The sequence below is a fragment of the Lynx rufus genome, unplaced genomic scaffold, assembly GCF_022079265.1.
Source record: "Lynx rufus isolate CCGP_SWC_20201006 ecotype Redwood Valley unplaced genomic scaffold, mLynRuf1.p SCAF_1, whole genome shotgun sequence".
Classification (NCBI taxonomy): domain Eukaryota; kingdom Metazoa; phylum Chordata; class Mammalia; order Carnivora; family Felidae; genus Lynx; species Lynx rufus.
This window is the reverse complement of record NW_025814823.1, coordinates 1,171,709-1,186,648: the sequence shown is the minus strand read 5'-3', so window position 1 is coordinate 1,186,648 and position 14,940 is coordinate 1,171,709. Positions and strand designations below refer to the sequence as shown.

The following is a 14,940-nucleotide window of genomic DNA, read 5'->3' as shown; positions in this document are numbered from 1 at the left end:
TGGGGAGACTAATTCTGACCTGTTCCTTTTCATATAGAAAAAGGAAGCGAAGCCTTCCGTGAAATTTTAACCTGGGAGTGCCTCAAATGTAAACTTTACCATCGGTAACAGTCATTTCACTGTTACATCCCAAATCCATGAAAGCGAACCGAAGTGTTTTCAAGGCGGGTAGCTCCGCAGGGAGTTGGTCTGTTGGCCTTTAAGGCAAGGCCGGCCTCAGCCAGCCTCGGTCCCGGTGGTACCGTCCAAAACCTGAGGCTAGCGGGCAGAAGTAACAGGCGGGTCCCGTTCAAGTGCTGAGTGACCCGCGCAGTCCGCAGAGTGCGGAGTTCGGGCAGCACTAATTAGCGCCTTTAAGTCAGCAAGTACTTTTGCCGTGGCGCTCCTCCTCCACCCCCCGCATCTCTGTTACGTGCCGAGCACGGGGTGAATTCTTCCCGGGAACACGCTCGTCTTTGCTGGACAACACATACGAACGCGTTCCGGGTGGTTTGGGAACCATGCGTCTAATCCCACAGCGAGCTGGGCCGGTTTTGTTTTCATCGTTTGGGGCGAGGTTGCGTAAGAGCTGGGATTTGCTCGCGAGGAGGCTTAAGAGTGCTCACTCGCCGGGGACCCCGAGAGGTCTCCCAGTTCCGTCCTGACGAGTCACGCCTGTGTTGCGTTCGCTTTGCCTCTTCCAGCACACACGGCCCGGAGGAGATGGATTGGAGCACGCTGCAGACCATTCTGGGGGGCGTCAACAAACACTCCACCAGCATCGGGAAAATCTGGCTCACCGTCCTCTTCATTTTCCGCATTATGATCCTTGTCGTAGCCGCGAAGGAAGTGTGGGGAGATGAGCAAGCCGATTTCGTCTGCAACACTCTACAGCCGGGGTGCAAAAATGTGTGCTACGATCACTATTTCCCCATCTCTCACATCCGACTCTGGGCTCTCCAGCTGATCTTCGTGTCCACGCCGGCTCTCCTGGTGGCCATGCATGTTGCATACCGGAGACACGAGAAGAAAAGGAAGTTCATTAAGGGGGAGATAAAGAATGAATTTAAGGACATTGAAGAGATCAAAAGCCAGAAGGTCCGCATCGAAGGGTCACTGTGGTGGACCTACACCAGCAGCATCTTCTTCCGCGTCATCTTTGAAGCGGTCTTCATGTACGTCTTCTACATCATGTACGACGGGTTCTCCATGCAGCGCTTGGTGAAGTGCAACGCGTGGCCTTGTCCCAATACAGTGGACTGCTTTGTTTCCAGGCCCACGGAGAAGACCGTCTTTACGGTTTTCATGATCGCGGTGTCCGGAATTTGCATCCTGCTGAATGTCACCGAATTGTGTTATTTGCTAATTAGGTATTGTTCTGGAAAGTCCAAAAAACCAGTTTAGCGCATTACCCAGCCAGTGGATAAAAGAGAGGGTGAAAAGGAGGAGGCACAGACAGGTGCTTTGCTGTCAAGGCACAGTCACCAGCATTTCCCGAGATACAGATTCCTATCTTAAACGCAACCATTTGAAACTGCTCTGGATGTCAGTGAAACTCCAGATGCCTCCAACAGAGCTCTCCTCTCCTAAAGCTTGAAAACAAAGGCACGATTCTGTGCCTATACTGATTTTCACTAAAATTAGTTCCAGTGAGGCCCCGTGCCGCTAGGGCTTGTGGGTGTAGGCTGTCTCCTATTTTAAACAAAGGACATCAGCATTTCTTTCTCTTTCTTGGAGGAAAGGAGAGAAACGCCAGGTTCTAAAGAGGATGCTGAGAAGGTTTGCTTGATCTCCTTAAGGGTCTCTTTGCCGTTTTCCCTGAATTAAAGGTGAACATAGAGATTCTTGGTTCTTTTATTCGCTTGGGGAGTTTTAGTCTGTAACAATGGACAGGGTTATCTAACGCTTCAAACTGTGTTGTGCTTTTTTAAGTGAAAACTTTAAAATGGGATAGATGTTCTTTTGATCTGTAAGATGTTCTGAAAACCATGATACGTTCACCCTATTTCAAAGGCTCAGATTCTGATATGCAAACGGCGTGCAATTAGATACTGTCATTGAGTTTAAAATAGAGCCTTTCAGTTATGAGTGATTTGCAGCGCCCCTGCGAGGCTGGTGGCTGTATTCATTGTGGTACGTAGCCCGTAAAAGCATTTCAGCCTCTCACACGTGGAACGAACTAGAAGTTCTTAGGGGTGGCTTGTATTATTAGCAAAGAGCCTTATTTCAAAAACTTAGGTGTAATTTTGCATGAGAAGTACACGCTGGATGGACCACCAGCTACTACTGACTACAGGCTGGGGCAAGCCACCCTCTCTACAGTGTTTGCCCTTTCCATTACTGTGGTCAACAGTGGGAGCACTGATTGAAAGAGGTTGCTTGCAAATGCTTCATTGCCACAGTACAATTTAATGGTGCAGAACAAAATGGGGGGAGTGGTAGTTACTGTTTTTAAAGAATAGATGGAAACAAATTTTTAAAGAATTTAGATGGACTCGAAATTCTAATGATTAAAAATGAGTTTCGTCTACTTCAAAAGTTTGCTTCCCTCTTTAGCATCCGGTTTTCTTAAGTGAAAATAGAATTGGTAGGCATTTGTTTTTAAATAGAAATTAGAGTTTAGATAAATATTTAGGTGTTCTATGGGACAAACTGGACCCTAATATTATCACTGTGCTTGACATGGTCTCCAAAAAATGGTACTCGACATACTTTCATGAGGGTAAACACTTTTCTGTCGCCAAGAATAGCACTGTAAAAACATTTTGTAATAATAAATCATAGCTTTAATTACATGCTTGTAACTAAATAATTTTGTAATGTCTCAAATGTCATTTAAAATATTAAATATAATTAATTCGTAAAATAACTATTTAAAATCTCTTACAGTTTTTAATAGAAGAGCAGATTTCATTTTAACCCATAGCCAGTGTTCTATGTTAATATTTTATATTTTATAACACCAACTCGGTAAATTACCAGGGTGTCTATCCACCATCCTGGGATTCTTCTGCCCGGGTACGGGAAAGCCTCTGTCACCAGAAAGATTGACAGGAGAGGGGGAAAGAGTATTTTTGTCCGGCCACATGCTCACCTCCAACAGGTTTTTGACAAACACACGTGCAGCACGACGTGTGGACCGGATTTGTAACCTGCAGGATGCCAAGTTGGGTTCACGTGACCGGTTTGGCTCCTAGAAGAATCACGGGAGCTGAAAATGTCATTCATGGTGAAGTTCGGCTGAGGCATGAGAAAAATTCTGTAAGGGGTCTTTTCTGGGAGATGTACTTCCTGTATATCTGTAGGTAATCGAATCTGGTCTGATGAAGCTGCTCTGCATTCCTTATCGCCCATTTCTAAGGGAAATAAGCCCGTAGGCAGGCCAGCCTGTCCTGTGTGTGGGAGTGCTTGCTGTCTGCGGGCCTGCCTGCCTCCAGGGGCTCTCCCCCAGCCGGCCAGCAGCGGCTCTGGCTTCTCAGTAAGAGGAACCTTGAGCCCAAGGACCTCAGCATTTTACACATAAATACTTAGGAATGTTTTTTATGGAGAACCGTATGCCATGCGCTGGCTTTCTAAATGGATTTAAGAGGACAAAAAAATAGCCAACTTTCATCCAGGTAATAGAAAAGAGAAAAATAGTCCCTGGTCATCTTCCAAAGTGCTCTGCACACAGGCTGTTAAAACGGCGCACGATTTTTAAGATAGATGTGTTCATTCTTATAAGCTGTGAAGGTTGTTACTCTCAAGGTTTTAAAAGACTAGACCAAAATAATTCCAGATCACTACTGACCACTTTGAAGAGCTTATAGAGCGGTCTGGCCACACGCCTGAAAATTAGAGCTTGAACTTTGAACATGAATTTAATCCTCAGTACATATCTCGAATTTATCATTTGTGCTAGGTAAGAAAAACCTCTGGGGCTTTTGTTTTTGTTTTTCAAAAGGGACCACCAAAAGACCCTGGGCCGGCCTGATTGCATCAAGGCCATCGGCCAGCCTCCGGCAGGGCCTCCGCACTGGCTGGGCATCCACGTATTTGACCTTGAAAGCTTGTGAAACGGTGGGTGCGGCCCAGCTGCCAATTTATCTGGCACAAGGTTTGCTAGTAAGCTGGCACTCGTGGTCTCAACTCTTCCGTAGATGCGCAACTGTCAAAAGGCGGGTGGCAATTGGCAGTGAGTGAATGAGGGCCGACTCAGGAGGACGCAGGCAGTATTCTCCAGGGTGGCCCGGCCCGAGCTGACCATCACTGCTGTCACCGACCTCAGCAGTCAACTAGACAGCAGCAGGCAACGTGCCAAGAGGGGCGTCTGGTGGGTATTGCAAGAGCTCACTTAATTCTCCGGACCTCAGTTCTCTCATCTTACAATGGGCTTACTGGTACTTTCCAAGGTTAATGGAAGGCTAAGTAAGACAATTTCTGTAAAAGCTTTCTACGTAGTGAAGTGCTAAGCAAAATATTGCCATCTGTGTTCCATGAGATAGATCCCAAGCTGGAAAGATGATGGGTGGTATTTTAGACAGAAACGACTCAAGCAGAGCTTGACAAACTGGAAGCTGGGGAAAAAATGGCACATTTGTACTAAATCTGACGTAAGCACAATAGAGAGAGAGGAGAGGCTGGGTGCAAAAGCCATGGCGTGAAAAGGTAGGGTTCCGACAGTTATGTTAGTCTGTGATTAAAGAAAAGTCAACAGGGTCGTAAAGCGTCCATTCATCTAGCTAGTCTCTGTTGCCACGTGTTTTATGCGTATGATCTCATTTAACCCTCACAGATTCTCTGGCAGTCTTAGGCCTTCGGATAGTACTATTCCTATTGAAGGGACCAGGAAGGTGCCTTTCCGGGAGGTAACATATCATACTCAAAGGCCGCGAGCAGACAGTCCTATCACACAAAGGCTGTGGGTTGGACTTCTAGAATTCTCCCAGTGCATTTAATTGCTGAAGCTAGTAGCCAACACCATAGGGACGCCCCATCTTCCCCAGTGCTGATAGGGTTAAGAAGAAGTCCTGACTTCTAGAGACACTCCATTCCATTCCTGCGCATCTCGAATTATTCATTTACTCAGCCAATATTTACCAAGGGCCAGCGGAGTGCCAGGAACTACTGGGCACCGGGACTGCGAACAAAACAAAATCTCTGCCTTCATGTTGAAGGAGGCAGGCTACAAACAAATCCCTGTCGATTGTATATGCTGCAGATAAGTGCAGCGGAACTTTCTGTGCATACGGGAACTAGGAAGGGCCAGGGACGATGAGAATCGCTGTTCGACGTAGGGTGGTCAGGGAAGGCCTCTCTGCTAAGAGACATAGGAGAAGCAAGCCAAACGGATATCTCAGGGAAGAGTCATCCAGGAAGAGAGAGGCCGGGACACCAGAGTCAGGGAGAGACTGGGAGGAGATGAGGCCAAAGAAGGAGGGGGCTGGAGGCCATCAGAAGAATTCCCTATTGTGCAGAAATCTGCCTGTTTATAACACCAGCTTTCCAGCATCTGTTCTGCCCTCTGGTGGACCCAGAGGAAGTCTATTTTCCACTTAAGAACCTTAAAGAGCTGAGAACAGATCCAAGTTCAACCTCAACTTTATTTTCCAGCTATATAGCCCCACATTTCTCAGTCATTCATTGGTTCATCCAGTATGAAGCAACTACTGTGTACCAACCTACGAGGTACAAGCAAATAAGAGAGAACAAAACATATTTTCTAACCTCTGGCAGTCAAGCAGGGATAAGTGTGCCAGGGGTTGCTAGGCTCCCCCTTCAGTGTCTTCCAGAAGGCGGACGGTGCCCAGCACTAGGTGCAGCACTCCAGCGTGGCCCAGCATTGGGGTGACTATTCTAGACGCAGTATCACACGTTAATTTTGAGGGAGATTTTTAACGGCCTCGTCACCTTTCCTCACTTTCAGTTACAAGATGATTTATGTAATTACAGAATTAATATACAAATACATTTGCATTTAAAATGAAACGCAGAAGTATATAAAGTCAAGTGAAAGTCTCATTTCATAGTCCTACTCAGAAGTATCAGTATTAAGATCTCAATGTACATCCTTCCAATCTTTTTTCTATGCAATGGCAGATGTATATAGATATAGAGATATACATACATAACTACTTTGGTTTGCATTTCTTACATACTTTTTTCCGTGGTAGCTTCTCATCTAGTAATACGTCTTGGAAATCTTTCCAGGTCGGTATGTATAGATCTAACTTGTTTTGTTTTTTTTTTAACAGATGTACAATATTCCATAGAATGACGGAGCCACAAACTGTTGAACCGCCACCTTGTCCATGAACAGTCGCTCTGTTGCCAAGTTTTCACAGAGTACTCCCCCTCCCCTTCTCTTCCCACTGCCTCCCACCTCCTATCAAAATGTATACTACATGTCACATGGATTTTTCCAACCTAAATACAAGCCTCTAACGTTTTCCCTGTCGAATTTCATCTTGCTGATTTTGGCTCATCCCTCTAGTCCATCCAGATCTTTCTGAGCCCTGTATTCAGCTTATTGGCAATTCTTTCCAACTTTATGTCATGTGTCAGTTTAATTAGCCTGCTTTCTCTATAGTTACTTAAGCCAACAAAAATGTTGTATATGGAACACCACCCAAGATTTCCTTCCAACTCATGTCAGTCCATCTACCAGCATAACTTGAGTTTGGAGTGAATTAGCTGCATCTAATTCACAAGTTTTCATCTTAATAGCATGGATATGATGACCAACTTTGTGAAGTATCTTACAAAAATATTTAATAATATTTACCATTTCATTATCCATTTTAAAAAAACACATCTATTGAGCTCCTTCTATGTGCACAGCATTGTCTAAGCCTCTGGCAAATGCAAAGATGATTTTAAAGGGTCGCAATGTGGAGGACAGAGGCGTATGAGGCGGTTACCATACAAAACAGTACAGTATGGGAGCACGTGGGCAGCTCAGTCGGTTAAGCACCCACTTCCGCTCAGGTCATGATCTCGCTCGTGAGTTCAAGCCCCATATCGGGCTTTCTGCTATTAGTGCAGAGGTCGATTCGGATCCTCTGTCTCCCTCACTCTCTGCCCCTCCCCCACCAAACATAAATAAACATTAAAGAAAAAAAACTTAAAAAAAACACACAAAAAAAGTACAGTATGGAACCAGCTGGGTGAGGCAGGAACACCAAAGCACCACCGAAAGCACAGAGTGTGAAATGGTTTGTCTTGGGGGGCCTTCAGAAACAAAAAGCTAAATCATGAAAGATGGCTGTCTTTGGCCAGGAAAAGACCTGCGACGTGGTTACTTTGGCTTTTTCCATTTCTTGGAGACGCTGAATAACTTATCAAAGACCTTTTCTACTATTTGATGTGATAACTGAACCTTTTCTCAGAAGCCCTCGGTCCAGACCAGAACCCCCAGAGGTGTGCAAAGCCTCTCTCTGCTGCCATCTGCTGCCAACAAGGGTAACTACAGGGCGCGGCATCCTTCCCATCCCCGTGGCTTCCCTCCGGGCCTGTGGGGCGTTTCTTACAAAACCTCTACACCCGAACAGCCACACTTACCCCTTCCTAAAAACCCTATTGCTTCCATTGCTCTGGGTTTGTATTTCCAATTTGTAGATACCTAGCCATTGTTGTTTTGTCAGGGTGACCATAAAAAACGAAAACCAAAAATTCACACATAAACGTATAATATTTCCTCTGCGAAAGAGTATAATAAGCAATATTAACAAACTTCTATAATCTCATGGTTATAGTCAGTGGCTTTCCACAAATTTCCCATTTAGGTTTTCCCTTAGATTTAAGCATTCTGTCACTTGAATTTTGAAATCTTACTATCTAGGACCATAAATGCCATGGTGAGATTATTTCTTACTCAACACTCATCTGTATGGGTAGGTGAATGTGTTATTTGAAAAATTTTTTCAATTCATCATCTAACATCAACACAGCAAATCTTTAAAGATTCAGTGTTATTTGATTTTATTTCCTTATGTTAGGGGGGGTGGAAATCACCTAATATAGTCCACTTTAATTTTTCCAGTTCCTTATTAATTGCGATATCTACTTTTTAAAACCTGAAAAATGGGTTTAGGGCAATTTTGAGTCACAATAGCTCAAGAAAGCATAACCTTTTCCCATTTGCCCTGCCTTTTCCTAAAGAAAGATTTCAATTTGAATAGCTATTTGAACACCCATGTCCATAACAGCGTTATTCACAGTAGCCAAAAGGCAGGAGCAACCCAAGTATCCATTAACAGATGGATGAAAAAACAGAATGTGGTACATCCATACAATGAAATATTACTTTACCTAAAAAAGAAGGAAATTCTAACACATGCTACAACATGAATGAAACTTGAGAACACTAAGTGAAATAAGCCACAAAAAGGCAAATACTGTACGATTCCACTTTTGTGGATGCACCTAGAGCAGTCAAATCCAGAGAGACAGACAGTAGGATGATGGCTTCCAGGGGCCAGGGATGGGGGGATGGGGGGTAATTGTTTAACAGTTTCAGCTGGGGATTAAGAAAAGTTCTGGAGATGGATGGTGGTGTTGGTTGCAAGATAATGTGAATGTGCTTAAAAATGTACATTTAAAAATGGTTACTATGGTAAATTTTATGTTATGTGTATTTTACCATAACTTTTTAAAGTGGGAAAAGAGACATCTCTTTTCTCAACACAAGAGACAATGGATGTTCCCCACTGAAAGACACTGATTGTGATCACAGTATGTTTAGAAGTATTTTGAACTCTGAAACACATCAAACACTATTAACGTCTCTATTCTATTTTATTAGTGCTATAATGCACCAAAATAAATTCCTAAGCCCATGTATATTAACCATAAACATTAAACTAATAAGACAAGTCTGAACACACAGCTGAGTCTTTCCCTGCCCTAAGAAAAACAATCATGTTCAAGTCAGATCAAGTCATTTAGGGAATAAGTACCAGAAAGTGACTCTGCCTCCTGTTCAAGTGGCTAGAAGTGACCTTTCCGAGTCTCAGAAATATTTATAGTTCTCTCTGTAGCCCATACCAGGTAGAATATTACAAATAAAAATTATTGTCAGGAGGGGTGGCTGGGTCGCTCAGTCAGTTGACTCTTGATTTCAGCTCAGGTCATGATCTTACGGTCGTCAGACTGAGCCCCACATCAGTCACCATGCCGGGCGTGGAGTCTGCTTAAGATTCTGTCTCTCCCCCTCTGTCCTTCCCCCACTAAAAACAAAACAAAACAAAACAAAAATAATTGCCAGGAATAGTGATAAAAATGGTAGGGGCAAAGGGAACGTTCCCTCCCATGGCCAGCTCTTAAAGGCTCATGTCTCTTTGTTCCTCTGTTGTTGTTAATTCTCCCAAAGCTGGTATCAATTAGAATTCATTCTAGTAATCTCGACTGCTTTTCATTTATGTCCCAAACAGAGGCAAAAGTTTGAATAATAACCATACCCTCTATAACCAGAAGCGTATGGGGACTTGGAAGAATTTTCTCCCAACAGCCAGCAAACTTCCAGCTGTTTAAATGGTACAAGAAATTTAAAATCATAAACAGAATTTTTTTTCATAGGATTTTCATTCTTAGGAGTCTTTAACTACCTTTGAGTTTCCAAAAAGGTGCTCCAATGCTCTAGGAAGTAGCAAAGTCAACATGTTTATGAGAAACAGGGAATTAACACCTGTTGTTGTTGTAGTTTTTTTTTTTTTTTTTTAAACGATTTCTTCTGGGCTCCTTCTGCTTAGTAATGAATGGGGAAATAATTTTGTTTATTGGCCTGGGAGATCCTCAAGTGTTTAGCTAAGCTACTCAGGGTACTGCTGCCTCGGCAACTATTTTGCTTGGCCCGTGGGGGCTTGAAACTGACCCTAGCCCCTCGTGCAAGTGCATGCATGCCCTAAACAGCAGCCCAGCCATGACTTTCCTGGCTTTGCGATAAACAGTCACCCCACCTCCCAGGGCTTCCCTTTATGGGCCCCAGACATAAGACCCCCATGGAGCTTACCAAAACTCAGCTTTTTTGGGTTTGAATTGACCAGTCCAGCCTTAGCCCAAGAGACCCAAAGAACTCCATCCATGGGCCTTAATAAAGACAGGTGCCTCAGGTCCTGCCTCTCTCTCTGCCTGTACCCTGACTTGACTTCCCTGTGTAGCCCCTCGAGGCATGCTGTGCACATGCCTCGCGACCTGTGGATAATGAGCTTCTCTATCTCACTTTTTCTTGTGGTCTGTGGTCAAACTGCAGCTCACATTCTGGCACAGTGTGGTCCATTTAACAAGTGGTAACTTAACAAAGTCAGAACAGAGTTAAGATGTGATCCTGCCCAAAAAAGAAGGAAAACAGATGAGAACTGGCAACTGTCCAGCACTTTTGATTCTATGAGTTACTTATGCTTGTGCAGAGAATGGTACAGAAAGCCCAGAAGGTTCATGAGAAGACCCAGTTGACCCCAAGGATGAACTAGCTGAAAGAACACCAAATAATTCTAGATTCATCAGCTCCGTCCCAACAAAGCTCTGCAGGAGGCTTAAAGACCTGTGAAGCTCAGTCCTGGTCTCTAAGACCTTGCGGAGGAAGATGAGAGCAAAGGAAGCAGAGATTGCTCACAACTCCCTGTGGGGGGGGGGGGTGAGACGGAAATGGGAGGGGGACATTTCACGTAGAGGAATGACATGAGCAAAGGGAAAGGAAGAAGCCTGGGTATGTATTAGAGGCTGCTGGAAGAGTGGGGGGAGGGGGCCGGGACTGGTAAGCAGAAAGGCAAAGAGGATGGAGTTTGTCTCGCAGGCAACCGGTAGCCACTGAATGTTGCAGGGCTGGAGAGGCACACAATCCAAGCAGGGCTCCAGAAAGATAACTCTGACTCCGGGGCGGTTGTAGAAGAAAGGTCGAAGGGAGACGGGGACGCTCTCTGGAAGCTACTGGTATGATCAGATGCAGTGGCATGGGGCCAAATTCATTTAGTGAAAGAGAGGCAGAAATATGTACGAAAAAATGTACTACTAATCATCAGAACTTGCCAACAGATTAATTTGGTGAGACAGAGAAGAAGACCCAAACAGGACTACCTTCCAAGCCCGAGCAGTAGAAATTAGAAATAAGAAAGTGAGCAGGGACCCTGGTACCCTCCAGGCGGGAACCTAAAATTTCTTGAGCTGACTTCACGTGGTACAAACTACTCACTGTAGAGCGACTAGCACAAGAATGGCTACTTGCATTTCTTTCACAGCCATCAGGAGTCTTAAGATGAAAGATCTCAAAGCATGCGTGGTTCTAAAAACAAAACACAAACACCGTGAAAAACGCTCATGCCAATTTTCAGAGCGTGAGAGCTCTGCCTCCAGACTTTGCGATGGCAGCCCCAGGGGCTCATCAGCAGTGCCGGTCTGAGCTCTGAGTCCCTTCGAAAATTGCCAGTGTGGACTAATCAGAGGGTGTAGCTACAGGCTGGGTTGGATAGGATACATAGATACTCTGCCACACTGTCATTGACCCCACCGCCACCCAGATTGGAGAGATATATCCCTTGAAGAAGACTGTCGAACTCATTTGTGAGCAGGTATTTAAAGGTTTATCATCAACACCAATAATAATATCTAACACTTGTAAGCTGCTTTATAAGTTTCACCCAACACCTTTACTTGGATAATTCCATGTGAGCCTGACACACCCTTTGAGTTCGGTGGCATTATTCTGGATTCACAGATGAAGAAATTAAGTTCAGAGAGATAAGCAGACTTCTCCCATGGTTACACAATTTATAATAACCAACACTTGCATTGACTTTTTAAGCATTCAGACTCATTTTTTAAAATATCAACGTGAAAAATAAATAAATAAATAAATAAATAAAAATAAAATAAAATATCAACGTGAAAAGCACTTGGCCGGGTAGCCGACGCAGAGTAGGCCTCCACAGATACAGTTGTTCCTTCTCGCTTGAATTTCACCTCTGTGCTGCTATTAACACAGCAGCGGCCCCTCATTACAGATGAGCAAACTACGCTCCCAAAGTAAGACAGCCCGCAAGGGGCCCCATCAGGATCGGAAAACCCTTGGTCTTTTGTGGCCTTCACATGTATAAGTCACTTCGAATATATGCCCAAGAAAACTTTTATGTACCTGGTAAATTACGTGAAGCTTTCCTAGTATTTCAGCAACTGACACTCAACGTGAGGACATTGCCTGGTTTCAAAATGGAGTAGAACCAGTGGCTTTAACAAAAGCTTGTTTGAGAGGAAAGTACTTTCAAAACACAAGAAGACAAAAAATAAAAACCACCATTACAACGCCAAGAGTATGCGAGTTTGAATTCTGAAATGTCTATGCCAAGGCGAATAGAAGGACACTGATCTTGTACCATATGCTCGCACTCCTCCTGTCTGGAGGACGCAGCCACCGAAGGAGAAGGGCGGGAAGAGCCCTGTGCTCCGGAGTCCCAGTAAAGCATAGACGGAGTTGTGCTCGTTAAATAGCCCCTTGCACCTGGGGCGCACCCTAATTTCAGATCCCAGGCTGGAGTGATTCAACATGTGGCAGGGAGGCCTTAATTAATGAAAATGCTAGGGTGTTCTAGGAAGTGGTGGTGATTCAGCAAGCATTTTTACTTCTGAGTCAGTCCTAATCACAGGCAAGACTGGGTTAGGATGAGTTTCCAAAAAGGGTGTGAGGCTTCTTCCTCAACAACCAATGAAGGGGCAGAAAAGTGCTCAGCGAGGAAGGTCTAATAACAGGTTGGGGCCTTTAACTAGGCGTAGAAGGGACTGGGGAAGCTGCAATGCTGAGGCCTATGCCCCGTCCGGACGACACGGCAGTGCGTGCGGAGGTAGGCCAGCTACTAGGCACTGAGCCTACACGGGTGAGCCAACCAGGGTGCAGGCCACATAAGAACTTGGTCAGCAACCAACCCAACAAGGAGGCCAGGAGGAATCCTCTGGGAGATCAGAAAAATCATGTCAACCATGCTACTGCTTTGGCCTGAGGGCACTCCAGCCCACACCCGAGCAATTGGAGAACATGACATCCAGGAGTTCCCCTGGATTCTGGAAGGAGGTGTTCCTGTCTCCTTCCCATTCCGCTTACTCAAACAACACCCACGAAGTGCTGACGTGTGTTGATTCTCCCCTTAAATGCCCAAGCGCAAAGGTGAATAAGGCAACCTGTACTGCTGGCAAAGCTTTCACTGAAAGAAAAGCCGAGACAGAAGGACAGCTATCACGCGGTGTGAGACGTGCTCCAAATGGCACTCCATCCCAGCACTCGCCATGGGGGTGCTCCTGATGGAACAGCATCTCAAGGTGTTCTGTCCCTGTCTCTCTCTCCTCTCCTGTCTCATCCGTGCGTCTCCATGAGAGGAGAGACTTACCTCATGGGGCAGTCAGGAAGACGGAATGGGCCCAGTGAAGCCCGAGGCCCCGTGGCCATTCCACTTTGGTCTGTCTGCAGGCCGAGGGGTGCGTTCTGGCCGGCTCTGTGCTGTGGGGTCAGCTGACCCGGCAGGCTGTGCCCCTGCAGAAGAGTCCAGCAGTCAATGAGCAGGTAGCTAATTCTATCTATTTTGGAAAGAAGAAAGAACTATCAAAAGCTCTCTTGTCCCGCCTTTATAGAGCTGACATTTTGATGTCTACCTGCCTGTCCTGTGTTTTCTCACCTGGTTCTGAACTCGGGAGGGGCGCTCAGGGGATTCCTCTCACCAAAGCCTAACATAGACCTAGGATTAAGTGAACTTCCACGATAGCACAGAAGCCCCCCTCTTCCATTCAGTGCCAAATATCTGTTGAATCTATATCCACAGAACAAAGGAAGGAGTGGTTCTCTCTGCCTGGCATGCCTGGGGATGCTTGGCAGTGGCATCCTCGAACAAAGCCTCGAAGGATGCTGAGTGAGGAAGAACTGTGTGCTCAGTGAATGCCAACCACAGGGCTTCCCTCAGAGACTCACTCACTTCCTACACCTTTACCCAGAATCAGGGTCAGCACTCTCTAGCAAAGTCCACGGCCATCCTCTTCCGATGCCCCTTATGGCCACTGAAAGACCCTCTCGATTTCCTCCGTTGCCTTTATTTACCCACTTTCAAGTTCCATCATTTCTGGAACATTCAGAGTCTTCTTGTCCATCAGATCCCTACCACCATATTAGGAGATTCTGCTATAATCAGATGATGTGCCAACGCCCGGATATCACACAGAGTAGACGTCTACTCTGATTATCTCCATCCACTCTTTTGGATCATAGTCACATGATATGGAACTTCCTTCAATACCTCTGAGAGGTTCCTCTCTGCCCAGAACTTGCTGTGTTTGGGGGGAATTCTTAGCCAAAGGGATACAAAGAAACACGCTTCTCTGTTTCAACCCTCAAAGTGAAAAATAGCTTAGTCATTGAGAGAAAAGCTGATATTTCTTTTTTTTTTTAATTTTTTTTAACGTTTATTTATTTTTGAGACAGAGAGAGACAGAGCATGAACGGGGGAGGGTCAGAGAGAGGGAGACACAGAATCTGAAACAGGCTCCAGGCTCTGAGCCGTCAGCACACAGCCCGACGCGGGGCTCGAACTCACGGACCGTGAGATCATGACCTGAGCCGAAGTTGGACGCTTAACCGACCAAGCCACCCAGGCGCCCCGAAAAGCTGATACTTCTAAGATACAAAAAGAAGCAGAGAGCTTTGAAGTGAACTCTTCATTTTCTAACTCAGAAATCATAAAGAAACATTCACATGAGGCACCTAGAATAGAAACTTCACAGAGACAGAAAATGTAATGGTAGCTGTCAGGGGTTGGGGAGAGGGAATGAGATGACCCTCCTGGTTTCTCACGTCTCTGATAGCGAGGTTTCACCCTCCAACTGTCAACAATGTCAAAGGGCTGAGTGGACTGTAGGGCCCTCATAGCCTCCTCCTCAACCCAGTCAGGAGGCCAGGTGCATGAGACACCATCCAGTCGGTGGTGTGCCCCCCTTCTCCAGCCCATCACCGAC

General features: G+C 45.4%; 1 protein-coding gene across 1 annotated transcript; it reads left to right on the top strand.

The window, feature by feature from the left end:
• Nucleotides 1-702: 702 nt before the first annotated feature.
• On the top strand, nucleotides 703-1,383 carry GJB2 (gap junction protein beta 2). Its single transcript, XM_047073894.1, has one exon. The coding sequence runs from the start codon at nucleotides 703-705 to the stop codon at nucleotides 1,381-1,383; it is 681 nt and encodes a 226-aa protein (XP_046929850.1).
• Nucleotides 1,384-14,940: the final 13,557 nt, after the last annotated feature.